Raw genomic sequence first — 15,275 nt, forward strand, 5'->3', positions numbered from 1 at the left:
GCAAGCAGGCCAGTTAAGCACACACACTCTACATATGTCTACGAAGCCTGCTGTTGTAGCCTGTGCAGAATGAGGCCTGGCATTTTCCTGCTGAAATAAGCACAGACTTCCCACATCGCCTTGATGGCAGTATGTCTCTCTAAAATCTCAATATACACTTTCATATCAACTCATCCATGCCGTGGGTACTGATGCAACCCATACCATCACAGATGGTGGTTTTTGCACCTTTCTCTGATAACAAACTGGATGGTCATGTTCACCTTTGGACCTGAGAACTCGTTGTCCAGTTTTCCCAAAAACAAGCTGAAATGTGGACTCATCTGACCACAGCACATGTTTCCACTGTGTTTTGGTCCATGTGAGATGAGTTTGGGACCAGAGAAATCAGTGACTTTTTTCTATACAATTGATGAATGTATGGAATACACAGGTCGCATTTCTGGATGCAGTGGCGGAATGTGTTAAGTGACAACGGTTTTCCAAAGTACTCCCGAGCCCATGTGGCTATATTTGTCACATTAGCATGATGGTTTCTCAGGCAGTGCTGCCTGAGGGCTCAAAAGTAATGCACATTCAACAGTGGTTTCCGACCTTGCCCTTTAAGCATTGAGATGTCTCTGAATTCCCTGAGTCTTTTGACAATGTTATGTACTGTAGATTTTGAAAGATCTAAATTTCTCTGCACTGAGAAATGTTCTTTTTCAATTATGTAACTAACAATTCTCTCACAAATTTTGGCACAAAGGGGTGAGCCACGACCCATCCTTGCTTGTAAAGACTGAGCCTGTGGTGCTGCTCCTTTTATACCCAATCATGTTATCAATTAACCTGCTTATTGTGGAATCTTCCAAAATGTTGTTACTTGAATATTCTATACACTTTTCAGTCTTATTTTGCCTGTGTACTTTTCTTTGTATGTTTGTCTGTTAAATAAAGGTTCATGTGAATTTAAAAAAGTCCCAGATTTTTGTTTTTATTGCATTTTGGAAAATATTCCAACTTTTCTAGAAATGGGGTTTGTATTTAAAGCAATATCTTTATTTAGATCTGCATTTCTCCCTCATTCTCTGCAGTGGTGCTGAAAATAAAATCTAATCTCATTATCTCTAGCTGCTTTATCCTGGCAGGCAAGCTGGAGCCTATTCCAGCTGACTACAGGCGGAAGGCGGGGTACACCCTGGACAAGTCGCCAGGTCATCACAGGGCTGACACATAGACAACCATTCACACCTACGGTCAATTTAGAGTCACCAGTTAACCTAACCTGCATGTCTTTGGGGGAAACCGGAGCACCCGGAGGAAACCACGCAGACAACATGCAAACTCCACACAGAAAGGCCCTCGTCGGCCACGGGGCTCGAACCTGGACCTTCTTGCTGTGAGGCGACAGCGCTAACCACTACACCACCGTGCCACCCCCTGAAAATGAAATGTAATTCAAAATGATTTTTCTGTGATTTCTTGTCATATGAACAGGGGGTAAAATTATGTCAGTGTGTGTACCCTTATCTGTCATCCACCAAAGCGTTCACTTTCACAATCACAGTTTGTTTGCTCAATTTATCTGTGACATATTCATTGCCCAGTTGATCCAGAAATAGAGAAAGACCCAAACTGACCAGTTAGAAAGAGAGAGTTAAAGCAGCACTGTGTAACTTTTGAGTATTTTCTTCCTCTCAGGTAGAAATATGCGAAAAAAAATTATTCACATAAAAGAAACACTATTTCCTTCTTCTGTCTTCATTTTGTATCCCAAGCTTCTTTATTTTTGCTTTGAAAGGCAAGTGTTTGTGTTTAAAGGCAGTGGTCTAGATGTTTTTGAAAACCCTTGTCTGACACCTCTGCTCAAGAAATATCTACCAACCTTGGAGGTGTGAACAACATGTGATTTGGATAATCTGAAGGGAGAGCCAAAAAAAATCTACTTAAACAGCTGCTTAACCCATTTCTCAATATTTCTGAATCTTTCCCAGTTATCAACATAACTTTTGGACTTGAACTCTGAATATGTCAGTCACTATGTCCAAAAAACTCAACATTTACAAATCCCTTTATGCTTGCTGTTCCTCTATACTTGTCGGCTCTTTAAAGTTGTAATTTTTCCTTGTTGCATCCATCCATCCATGCTGCATAGGGTTATGCTGGCTGGCATTTGGTGATGTTCCCCATATTCACTTCCTTGTATAATGCCTGTGGTTCAGTGCAGGCTGCAGAACACAGTCTCTGATTGTAGTCAGAACTCGATTGCTTTGAAACCACACAGGAAGTATTGCTCCACTAAAATTACATTTAAAAATTCTGAAATGAAATGTTTAACTGCTTTATTAGTCATCACTCATGCTGATATTAATTATTCTATTAAGTAAGAGAGTCAGTGTTTAGTTAATGTCCTTTCAACAGCACAGTCTATAACTGTAACGTTAGAAAACCAGCAGACGTATATTGCCCACAGAACCCCAGTGAATGAGCTGAGATAGAAAGAAACATCATGACTCAATGCAGTGCATTTGCAGTACATAGAAAGAAACATCACTGTATCTATTGGACTATAAATGTCTTTTTGAAAGCACAATTTTGACACTATAATACACATAACAGACAGCCTTTCAGATATGAAACATCTACAAAATCTGTGGCTTTTTAGTTGAATATACCATACAGTACTGTGCAAAATCAGAGAATACCCTTTTGTTTTCAATTAAATGCCCATTCAGTACAGCTTCAGTACAACCTAAAACATCATCAGATTTTCACACAAGTCATAAAAGTAGATGAAGAGAACCCAGTTAAACAAATGAGACAAAAATATTATACTTGTTCATTTATTTATTGAGGAAAATGATCCAATATTACATATCTGTGAGTGGCAAAAGTATGTGAACCTCTAGGATTAGCAGTTAATTTGAAGGTGTCAGGTGTTTTCAATCAGTGGGATGACAATCAGGTGTGAGTGGGCACCCTGTTTTATTTAAAGAACAGGGATCTATCAAAGTCTGATCTTCACAACACATACTTGTGGAAGTGTATCATGGCACGAACAACGGAGATTTCTGAGGACCTCAGAAAAAGCGTTGTTGATGCTCATCAGGCTGGAAAAGGTTACAAAATCATCTCTAAAGAGTTTGGACTCCACCAATCCACAGTCAGACAGATTGTGTACAAATGGAGGAAATTCAAGACCATTGTTACCCTCCCCAGGAGTAATCGACCAACAACGATCACTCCAAGAGCAAGGCGCATAATAGTTGGCGAGGTCACAAAGGACCCCAGGGTGACTTCTAAGCAACTGAAGGCCTCTCTCACATTGGTTAATGTTCATGAGTCCACCATCAGGAGAACACTGAACAACAATGGTGTGTATGGTAGGGTTGCAAGGAGAAAGACACTGCTCTCCAGAAAGAACATTGCTGCTTGTCTGCAGTTTGCTAAAGATCATGTGGACAAGCCAGAAGGCTATTGGAAAAATGTTTTGTGGACGGATGAGACCAAAATAGAACTTTTTGGTTTAAATGAGAAGCGTTATGTTTGGAGAAAGGAAAACATTGCATTCCAGCATAAGAACCTTATCCCATCTGTGAAACTTGGTGTTGGTAGTATCATGGTTTGGGCCTGTTTTGTTGCATCTGGGACAGGATGGCTTGCCATCATTGATGGAGCAATGAATTCTGAATTATACCAGCAAATTCTAAAGGAAAATGTCAGGACATCTGTCCATGAACTGAATCTCAAGAGAAGGTGGGTAATGCAGCAAGACAACGACCCTAAGCACACAAGTCGTTCTACCAAAGAATGGTTAAAGAAGAAGAAAGTTAATGTTTTGGAATGGCCAAGTCAAAGTCCTGACCTTAATCCAATCGAAATGTTGTGGAAGGACCTGAAGCAAGCAGTTCATGTGAGGAAACCCACCAACATCCCAGAATTGAAACTGTTCTGTATGGAGGAATGGGCTAAAATTCCTCCAAGCCAGTGTGCAGGACTGATCAACAGTTACCAGAAATGTTTAGTTGCAGTTATTGCTGCACAAGGGGGTCACACCAGATACTGAAAGCAAAGGTTCACATACTTTTGCCACTCATATATGTAATATTGGATCATTTTCCTCAATAAGTAAATGACCAAATATAATATTTTTGTCTCATTTGTTTAACTGGGTTCTCTTTATCTACTTTTAGAACTTGTGTGAAAATCTGATGATGTTTTAGGTCATATTTATGCAGAAATCTAGAAAATTCTCAAGGGTTCACAAACTTTCAAGCACTACTGTAGTAACTCATAGCAACTCTTTACAACCATGGTGAGCAGAAAAGCATCTCAGCATGCAACAGCAGAAGATCATGTTGGGTTCCACTCCTGCCAGCCAAGAACAGGAATCTTAGAATCCAGAACAAGTTCCTCTTAAAGTGGCCAGTGAGTGTACATCTCTAATCTATACCAGTTCCGTGCCTGATGGTTGCATAATTGAGGAGTGAAAGCATTCAGAACACCTTCATAGCAGGATATTGTAGAAAACTCCTCTACTGCCTTTATACAGACAGCCTCCTGGGTAAATTATGATAAATATTAAAATGACACAATATTTGTCCCTTACCACCAAGCCCACATCCTCCTGACTCCTATCTGCTACCTGCTATCTGCTGGGATCAGTCTGTCTGTCAGAATCAGCAGTTAAGTAGATCTATGCACTGGTTTCTTGCGTTGCTATGAATGTTCTTCACCAGAGATATAGCCTTGACAGAAAAGCAGGTTTGCTGGTCTGGGAAGTGTGACACGATCTTCTGATCAGTTTGAAGTTTTTATAATCCCTTAGCTCCTCTGAGCCAGAAGAAACAGGGCACTGCAGTGTCTCAGCTGCTGTTCTTACGACACCTCCTGTTTTTCCATCCAGTAATAGGCTATCCGCCCTTAAGGCTATAGAAGACAAAAATTTCGCTTGTGTCACAAACATGACAACTTGCAGACCTTGATGTGGTGACACTTTATCATTAAATGCAGGCAACACTATCTAAAGGATAGTGTATATGGCAGCAAAGCCTCTCCTGGTTCAAGCATGAGAGATACGAGTTACCAGATGTGTTTTAGCACTTTTAATTCTGTTGCCTGACACACTGTCCATCACAGATCATCCACACAAATAGTCTACGAAAGAGTTAACAGCAGCAATGTTCTGGATATCCCAGGAGTTTGCATTTGAATAATTAAAACATGTCAGGATCATTTCATTCGCAGTATTGCGCTCACACTCTAGAAAGCAAACACACACTCAAGTGTCTTGCACAATGCTTCACTGTGGCAGGAAATTAATGGAATGTGTTAAAGTCCCATCCCCAGCGTGGTGAGGGACAGGGAGTGGTACAAAGCAGACGGAGGGTGTGGAAGTGGAACTTTTTCTAAATTTATTCTTCCATTAGAAATGCCGATTTGTTGCGCTGTTGTACAAAAGTTTAAACCAAAATGGTTTATGCACATTGTAATTCTGGATACTCCCGCCTTCCCTGGCTGTGTGGACATTATTTTGTTTCCAAACTCTCCAGTTTCTCAGCAGTTGTAGTGATTCAGTTATTGCTGAGTAAGAGGGAATGAAGGCTTGGGTCAGATCTCTGTCGCCATCCTAATGCCTTTAACCTCAGACTGAAATTAGATTCTCTGTAGATGCTCACCCCCATAAAAACATGGGAATGTGTGTATGTAGTATGTACGGTATGTAAGGAAAACCATTGTGCCAAGCACCTAAATACCTTATGCCACTTCTTAACCCTGTTAGGTACACATCACTGACATTGTTTACCCGAAGGTTGAATCCATAGGGCTACATGACAGCTGAATAAACCTGCATAATAACAGATTTATATGTATTTACTCTGGTCACTATAGTGGCCAGTGTACATATATGTACAGCGAGATTAAGTTTACTATTTGTGACCATAATTTAATTTGAACTTATGTCATATCATCACTATCATATGAGCGAACTGCAAATTAAGTTGTCAAGACATTGTAATGTCACTTGATTTTGGTGTTGTGCCAACTTGATGGATACATTGGTCAAAATAGTCTTTATGCCAGTTAAATAAACTTACTGGAATAATTTTTTATAAAGTTTTATGTGTGTATGTCATGTAGGGCTTGTACAGGGCTCATGTCTCCATCTGAACACTAAGTAAAGTGTTACACTATCCCTTGCTATTGCATCAGAGTCAAGATTTTTGGTCTGTGTTTTGATCATTTCAGTTGCACTGCATTAATTCAGGTGCAGGTCAGTCAGTTGTCAAAAAATGTGCTGAAAAGGTTACCATCTTTCTTCAAAGTTTTGCTTGTCATCATTTTTCATCAGAGGTTATACAGTACCTCACATACCAACACTAGCACAGAAAACTGACCCTGACATATCTGACAGGAAACTGACCTCATTCATTCATTTTCAGCAACCGCTTTATTTTGGTCAGGGTCAGTCCAGAGTCTCTCCCGGACCGGAATATGGCCCTGGATGGGGGACCAGTCCATAGCAGGGCACCATGTGCATATTCACACCCAGAGGAAATTTGGAGTAGCTAATCTATCGATGTGTTTGAGAAGTGGGAGGAAACTAATCCAGACACAGGGGGATCATGCACAGGAACTTCATATAGACATTAACCTGAGCTCAGGATTGAATTGGGGACGCTAGAGTTATGAGGCAGCAGTGCTATCCACTGCACCACTATTCAAAACTGACTTTATTAATCTAATGAGAACATTTTCCAGCCATGCCATGCTCTAATAACGGAGAATAAGTACTCCTATTTCATTGAGATATACGCTGCAAATGAGGACACCAGGGAGAGTAGACTGTGCTTTTAGGAGATGTTAAGGAACAAACAGATGGATGGTGGGGTTAAGTTAACAACCACACTGGTAGAACCACTCCTGGCGGCTCAGAGCCATAATGGCTACCATCTGTGGATTTTCTTTTGTTTATCTTACTGTGGCCCAACAGACTTTCCTGTGTGTGGATCTAAGATAGTCTTTTTTTTTTAAGGTTACTCATATTATTGGATTTAACATGCACTGATTGATGAACCTGTTTCTATTTGTCTGGCTTTCCTGGAAGGATTCTCCCATTCACACTGATGCATGTTGGGGTTTTTCAGAACCACTATGCTGGAAATTCTGGGATTTGATTTATTAGCTATTCTTAGTGGTCTAGGACACCTCAGTGCTTGCATTTTAGCCAAACTGTTCTTCTATTGAAGAGAAAGGAAGCATTTTTGGTTGCTATCAGCAGTCCTATGCTTTGTCTTTGGTCCACTTTGCTCTAATTTGCTTTATTGAAAGAAAATGTAACTTCATAAAAAGTCTATTTATTAATGGAAACTTTTATAAATGTTGACAGTGCGGGAGAGATCATTCTGAGTTTATTGCACATATGGTGACTTCCCTATCTCATAGAATATACAGAACATCATAATCTTAATAACTTAAATTTGTGCACTATTCATGCAATGCAGGTTTGTTTCTTCTCTGCAACTGGCAGCTTTTTCAGGCCATGCTGTACAAGATGCTGATTTAGCCTTTGATATTTTAATATTACATAAACATGATTATACCTTTAAAACATCAGATCCATGCCGATTATGGCATTCTGTCACATATGCAATATTTAGTCCATCTGAATTAAACTCAGGTGCATATGTCCGCTCTGTGCGGTTCAGTTAGGCTTGTGAGAGCACAACAATCACACTCCTCTTTTTTGTGATATTTGCACACATTGGCGAAGGTTTGTTTACCCTTTTCCAGCCAGTGTATTAAGCGTTTTACAAGTAGGGTTAGGAATAGGGTTAGGATTTCAGCTATACACATAGCACAGCCAACAAATTTTCCAGTCAGCCAAATATGTTGCAGCAGTGCAGTGCACAATGTCATACGCATACAGGCCAAGAGCTCCATTTCACATCAAACATCAGAATGGGAAAAAGTCTGAGGCTACAGTAGGTGCAGTTTCACAGAAACTGGACAGATGAAGATTGGAAAAACACCAGGTGATCTTTTTCCTTCAGCAATCTTCAGCTGTCTAGTTTAGTTGATCCAGTGCACTACTGTAGCCTCAAATGTCTGTTCTTGGCAGACAGGAATGGAACCCAATGTGGTCTTCTACTCTTGTAGCTCAACCACCTCAAGCTTCATGTATTGTGTGTTCTGGGGGGGGGTTCAAACCCAAACACAACCAACACCTTGTGCCTTTGTATAGGATGGCGATATATATATATATAGGTATTTTTGGTTATAATAGTCAGTAGGTGGGGCGGCGCGGTGGTGTAGTGGTTAGCACTGTCGCCTCACAGCAGGAAGGTCCTGAGTTCGAGCCCAGCAGCTGGCAAGGGCCTTTCTGTGTGGAGTTTGCATATTCTCCCCATGTCTGCATGGGTTTCCTCCGGGTGTTCCGGTTTCCCCCACAGTCCAGAGACATGCAGGTTAGGCTAATTGGTGGCTCTAAATTGACCGTAGGTGTGAGTGTGAATGGCTTTGTCTCTGTGTGTCAGTCCTGCAATGACCTGGCGACGTGTCCAGGATGTAACCTGCCTCTCGCCCATAGTCAGCTAGGATAGGCTCCAGCTTGCCCGCGACCCTGCACAGGATAAGTGGTTACGGAAAATGAATGAATGGATGTTAATTCTATCCCACCTGCTGACCTTAAACATTCACAACTATTAAGATACACTTCTAAGGCTACATCCACATGACAACGGCAACGAGATTTTATTTAAAAAAAATCGCGTCCACATGGGCAACGGATCAGTAAAATATCAGGTACATATGGCAACGCAACGCTTGCTGAAAACGATGCAATACACATGCCACACCTCTACGTGCACTGTAAGACGGTCCCATCGGAGATACCAGAACAATAGAAGAAGTAGGATGCATGCGCATAAAGCCCTTCTTCTACCCGGCGTGAAGTACTCACAGGAACAAACACACAACAACAAGAAGAAGATGGCTGCGACTACGCGAGGAAATCGTGCCTTCTGTGTGTACAAATTAGTTTTATTAGTGTGCATAGTTTTATATAACTTAATTTTCTTATTGTGTGTGAACATTTTGAAAAGCATTTTTATATAATTTATATAACTTTTTATATTGTGTGTGAACATTTTGAAAAGCAGTCTTATCCAATAAAAAAAAGAAATTCAAGAAATGGTTCAGTTACTTGTTTATTTAAAAGAAAAGCTGTATACAAAAGTGAATGCAATGCAGTGGTTCATACAAAACAGCGAGAGTGCTGCTTGTTCTAGTCATGTGGTTGTGACGTCATCGTAAACAAATCTGTTCTACTCATCCAGACGACTTCGCAACGGCGCCGTTGCCAGATTTTTCCACTCTGGAACCTGTTCTCAAAAAATATCGTTTTGGGGCACCCAAAACGCTGGTGCCATGTGGACGCCAGGCCGAAACGATAAACAATTTTATCAGATTCACCTGAATCCGTTGCCGTGTGGACAGGGCCTAAGATTCCTGTGCTTGGCTGGCAGGAGTGGAACCCAATGTGGTCTTCTGCTGTTGCATGCTGAGATGCTTTTCTGCTCACCATGGTTGTAAAGAGTGATTATACTGCCGTGGATTTTTTTATTGCAGATACTGAGATATGCCTGCCATTTTTTAATTAATAAGGTTTTAAAAAATAAGTAAATAAATAAATGCATCGTTATGTGGGATTGAGCTGAAGAGTTTATGGTATAAATTTATATTTAATAGTAGGTCCTAGCTTAGGTTTTTTTGCTCATGACATGAATGCAGAGTGAAAAGCAAGCTGGGAGAGTCCTGTTGGATTTTAACAGGGCGCAGGAACCTCGTGCATTGACATAATAACATACTGTATTCCCGGACTGCACTGTAGACTACATGTAAAGGGTGTGTGCCATCCTTTTATGTTTATGGTATCATTAACATGCATGCTCACAAGCCAAAATGATAAGGCTTACTGCGTATATACACACACACACACACACACACACACACACACACACACACACACACACGTGTCGGCTGTCCGGCTACTGCTCGTATTCATTAATAGGGTATCCCTGTACTTACTATACCCTGTGTATGTACATGGTACACAGGCCATTTTGGGGGTGAGCCTCACTTTGATTTTTATGACAGCAGCTGGATAGGTCTGAGAGAGATGTTGATTTTTGCAACGGCTCTGAAGAAAATCTGCTTGAAATCCACTGGATCTTGGGAACTAAGACTTATTATAGGACTTGTTCACATGCAACTCATAATCATTGTATTGTTATCTCAGTCTATTAGACTCAGGAGTCCAGATTGCAGTTACTGACTTTGTATTATAGACATGCAACTCTTGCAGTCTTTGTTTATAGTTATCTCAGTATTAAGCTCTGTCTTAAGTAGCCACTTACATTACCTCAGTTTACCTGGGTATATTCACTGTCTTATATGTACATGGAATGTCCTAAGCAGAGGGCGGCACGGTGGTGTAGTGGTTAGCACTGCCGCTTCACAGCAAGAAGGTCCTGGGTTCGAGCCCAGTGGCCAACGAGGGCCTTTCTGTGTGGAGTTTGCATGTTGTCTGCGTGGGTTTCCTCTGGGTGTTCCGGTTTCCCCCACAGTCCAAAGACATGTAGGTTAGGCTAATTGGTGGCTCTAAAGTGTGTGTGTGTGTGTGTGTGTGTGTGGGTGGGTGGTTGTTTGTCTCTATATATCAGCCCTGCGATGACCTGGTGACTTGTCCAGGGTGTACCCTGCCTCTTGCCCATAGTCAGCTGGGATAGGCTCCATTGCCTGCAACCCTGTACAGGATAAGCAGCTACAGATAATAGATGGATGTCCTGAGCAGATGCTCAGGTTGCAGTTGCTAAAATAGTAATAATTTATTGATATAAGGTGTTTTGTGGTCAGTGTACTACACTGTAGTGTGTCATGTGGTAATGCATTAGAGGACAATGCAACTTTCATCAATATTACCATATATCAGTTGTAATTATGATCTACTCTTTATGATCATAATTATGTAATTATGATCATATGCCTGCAACTCTGACAATATCATTTTCAGTGACTAATAAAATGGTTTTGAAAAGTCCTAATTTTAAAACATATTTTTGATCTGGTAATTTTCTTTAAGAGATTTCATGTACAACATCCTCTGACAGCTCAAAATGCATCTTTGGGCATTTAAAAACTGCAGAGCTTCCAGGGGCCTCTGGTGGTCCCCAGACCCCCAGTCTTACTGGGTTGACGCCCCCTTCCCATTTTCCTGGATCTGCCCCGTTATATGAGTTACTATATCCTTCCTGGTAGCTCAAACCAATCTGGCATTTTCCCCTGACCTCTCTTATCAACAAGGCATTTCCACTCACAGAACTGTCGCTCACTCACTGTTTTTTGTTTTTTTGCACCATTCTGTGTAAACTGTAGAGACTGTTGTGTGTGAAAACCCCAGGAGATCAGCAGTTTCTGAAATATTCAAACTAGTCCATCTGGTACCAACACCCATGCCACAGTGAAAATCACAGAGATCACAATTTTTCCCATTCTGATGCTTGAAGTGAACATTAACTGAAGCTCTTGATTTGTATCTGCATGATTTTATGCATTGTGTTGCTGTCAAGGGACTGGCTGATTAGAGAACTGCATAAAACAGCAGGTGGATGGGTGTTCCTAATAAAGTGGCCAGTGAGTGTAGGATGGCTTGTGCAAATTCGAAGGAATTTGTAGTTGTGAGACTGGGTTTAGTCCAGCTAGCTCTGAATGTGAAGACAAGTATGTAAATGCCATTAGTTTTTGCAGCTAATCTTTTATAAGTCAGACTTGTTTAGGTAACACTTTTTAGACTGGAATGTTTGTACTTTAAAAAAGTAGCACCCCATTCCCCCCTCCTTATTTTGAGTAATGTGTTAAACCTTGAAATGTTTGTCATATTATCATCTTTGAAAAGAATAATGTAGAGCCAGCTAGTCATTATTGCAAAATAAACTTTGACATCAGGACCGCGATACAAAGTGGAGGACATTTATTACCAAGCAGGGATTAAACTGTACACTGCTGTTTGTTTGTGCGTCATCTACGTCTGAGTCAGACCCCATGTGGCAAGAGCTTATAGAAAAACTCGCTGAAAAATCTCACATGTTCAGTGATCACAATGACAGAAGTACAGTCAGTCCTAGAACACAGACACACCTTTTAAGATACTCCTGTCTCACAATACGCAAAAACTACAAGCTTATGACCCAAGTGGTTGTAACACCAGACCTGTTCTCATGGTTAATGTTACTTATGTAGGTTGTGTATGTCTGCTCTGGCTTCCTGTGATTAATTAGACGTTTTCAAGATGAGTGTGTCTTTAACACTGGTCCTAAATTATGTTATCACACTGACTCTTCAGCTTGAACATTTCTGGCACACTCAACAGAGTGTGATGCTGGCTTTATCATTTGTCATTGAAAGTATTGTTTATTCTATTTATATGTGTGTATTTGTGCATTATATGTGCACATATAGTATATGCTATAAATAAATATACTGTGTGCAAGAGACTGGGATGCAAAAGGAGCTCTTGATATTTTCTCTGTTTGCACTCAGCTTCACGGCTTAGCATTTCAGATGGCAGGAAGAGTGGGGGGAAAACAAAAGGGTGTGTGGGAAGTGACAGAGACAAAAATACCTACAGATTGTGGTAGAGAGCAACTAATAATTTCTGAAAGTTCAACAAGCTCTACAGTAATGTGACTTATCTTTAAAACCCATCTTTTGAAGATAAAAAGACATCAATATACAGTAAGGTTTAATTTTTGGTATCCATATCAGATTATGGGGCGGCATGGTGGTGTAGTGGTTAGCGGTGTCGCCTCACAGTAAGAAGGTCCAGGTTCGAGCCCCATGGCCGGCGAGGGCCTTTCTGTGCGGAGTTTGCATGTTGTCCGCGTGGGTTTCCTCCGGATGCTCCGGTTTCCCCCACAGTCCAAAGACATGCAGGTTAGGTTAACTGGTGACTCTAAATTGACCGTAGGTGTGAGTGTGAATGGTTGTCTGTGTCTATGTGTCAGCCCTGTGATGACCTGGCAACTTGTCCAGGGTGTACCCTGCCTTTCGCCCATAGTCACCTGGGATAGGCTCCAGCTTGCCTGCGACCCTGTAGAACAGGATAAAGCAGCTAGAGATAATGAGATATCAGATTATAATAATTGCTGTTAACAGATGTCTTAGGATGGATTGTTTTTGTCGAATCAAGTGCAACAGATTCATACGACTGACACATCTGTAACACGCCATCCGCAGTAATTGAGATGGCGCGGGATGGAATGATCACAACCAAGTCGGATTATTTCCTCTGTCACTTCTTATAATACACTAACTTTTTCTTCTTGAGGATTTTGGGAAAATAACCTCCACTGACCTACTAATACCTGTTCTTCAAATCTTAGTTTAATTGGATCCACTCTGTGTCCCTCTGTCTCAGGAGGCTCCAGCGGTGCCGTCCACTCCAGCAGACATGTCCGAGCTCGTTCCTAGACTGTGTCACCTGGTTAAGGCAGAAACAGGATACGGCTTCAACCTGCACAGTGAGAAGTCCCGACCGGGTCAGTACATCCGCTCTCTGGATCCGGGCTCACCAGCTGACTGTGCAGGCCTCCGACCACAAGACAGGCTCATCGAGGTGAGAAAGAAGAAAATGATGATAAACAGTGTTCGTATATTAACGATAACTCAAGATTTATTTTTATGAATACATAAGTGATTAAATTCAGGGTATCATAAATGCACAAAATACCTCTTAATGTTCTTCTTCACATTGTCTTTAATTACTATTCAATTCTGCAGCTGCAGTAAAAGTGTTAAAGCAGGAGCTGTTAGGGGAGAGCAGGGAGACTTAGGACAGTTTGTATTCCCATAAATTAATTTCAACCAATTAGGTTTTAGATTATATCAGAAGGGGTGGCATGGTGGTGTAGTGGTTAGCACTGTTGCCTCACAGCAAGAAGGTCCTGGGTCCAAGGCCGGCGAGGGCCTTTCTGTGTGGAGTTTGCATGTTCTCCCCGTGTCTGCGTGGGTTTCCTCCGGGTGCTCCGGTTTCCCTCACAGTTATGCAGGTTAGGCTAATTGGTGACTCTAAATTGACCGTGAGTGTGAATGGTTGTGTGTCTCTGTGTCAGCTCTGCAATGACCTGGCGACTTGTCCAGGGCGTACCCCGCCTCTTGCCCAAAGTCAGCTGGGATAGGCTCCAGCTTGCCTGCGACCCTGTAGAACAGGATAAGTGGTTGCAGATAATGGATGGATGGATTATGTTAGATGTTGCCCTTTTCCTACTTCCTTTAGAGCCTTGAAGCTGGACACTGCAGTACGGTTTGTGGAATTAAATATTTTTGTCAACCAAAACTTGTATTTTCTACTTCACCTCCACCTCCATTCTATGGTGTAATGTACACTGGTGAATTGGAGATTTATTAGGAATTAAAGTATGTAGTCTAGAGTTACCATATATAGTATTATTTATTACACTTAAATTTTGGGGGAAAAACTTTAAGGGTTTTTTTGTTTTTGTTGTTTTGTTTTGGTTTTTTTTTTCTCATAATGGCCAGATGGGGAGAGTTGGGACAGTTCATGTTAGTTTTTTTCTTGTGGTTTACAAATATAAAATAGTTTAAAATTGTTGTTAAAAATGTGGGCATGTACCTGCATGAGGATTAAACTTATTTCATTCCTTCTTGAAAATGGAACTGTTTTGTCAAGTCAGGTTTTGGGTAAACTGACATTTTTCTTTGGTTGTACCAGCATTGTGTTCTTACAGTTTATGTGCTACAAGTTTTGACAGTAAATAAAAATTTAAAAGGCCAAGGTATTTTATTTTTGTTCCATGTCTCCCCACTATGTCCCAAGTCTCCCAACATAATGTCCCATATCTCCCCTCAATGTCTCATGTCTCCCTGCAAAAATTAAGGACAGAAAAAGTGAAGCCTAAAGGCCAGTATATGTGACAAGCTGAGAAACTAACGTTGTGGTCAGAGGGCATGGTAAATACTCTCTAATGCAATATGAATTGTCCCAAGTCTCCCCGCTCTCCTCTATATTTATTTAGACAGACTTGTTTGGAGGTTCACACTTAGTTTTCAGTAGGTTATCAAATCAGTGTAGGAATGCATTTTCACAGATTTTTGTTGGGTAATTTTTCCCTCATTAAAATGTAGGCTACCCTGTTTTACAAGTCTTGTAACATATTTTGAGTAACATGCCACATTAGGAAATACTGCTTCTTCTGACTGTTGTTAACTTTGTA

The 15,275-nt window shown here is 41.0% G+C and overlaps 1 protein-coding gene across 1 annotated transcript in view; it reads left to right on the forward strand.

Annotated features, from left to right (window-relative positions):
* Positions 1–15,275, forward strand: part of LOC132868547 (Na(+)/H(+) exchange regulatory cofactor NHE-RF2) — a 150,212-nt gene that overhangs the window by 86,744 nt on the left and 48,193 nt on the right. Inside the window, exon 3 of the mRNA XM_060901512.1 lies at positions 13,460–13,657. Coding sequence (XP_060757495.1) covers positions 13,460–13,657 — 198 coding nt within the window. The remainder of the gene's footprint in view (positions 1–13,459; positions 13,658–15,275) is intronic.

Source organism: Neoarius graeffei, chromosome 20 (assembly GCF_027579695.1).
Source record: "Neoarius graeffei isolate fNeoGra1 chromosome 20, fNeoGra1.pri, whole genome shotgun sequence".
Classification (NCBI taxonomy): domain Eukaryota; kingdom Metazoa; phylum Chordata; class Actinopteri; order Siluriformes; family Ariidae; genus Neoarius; species Neoarius graeffei.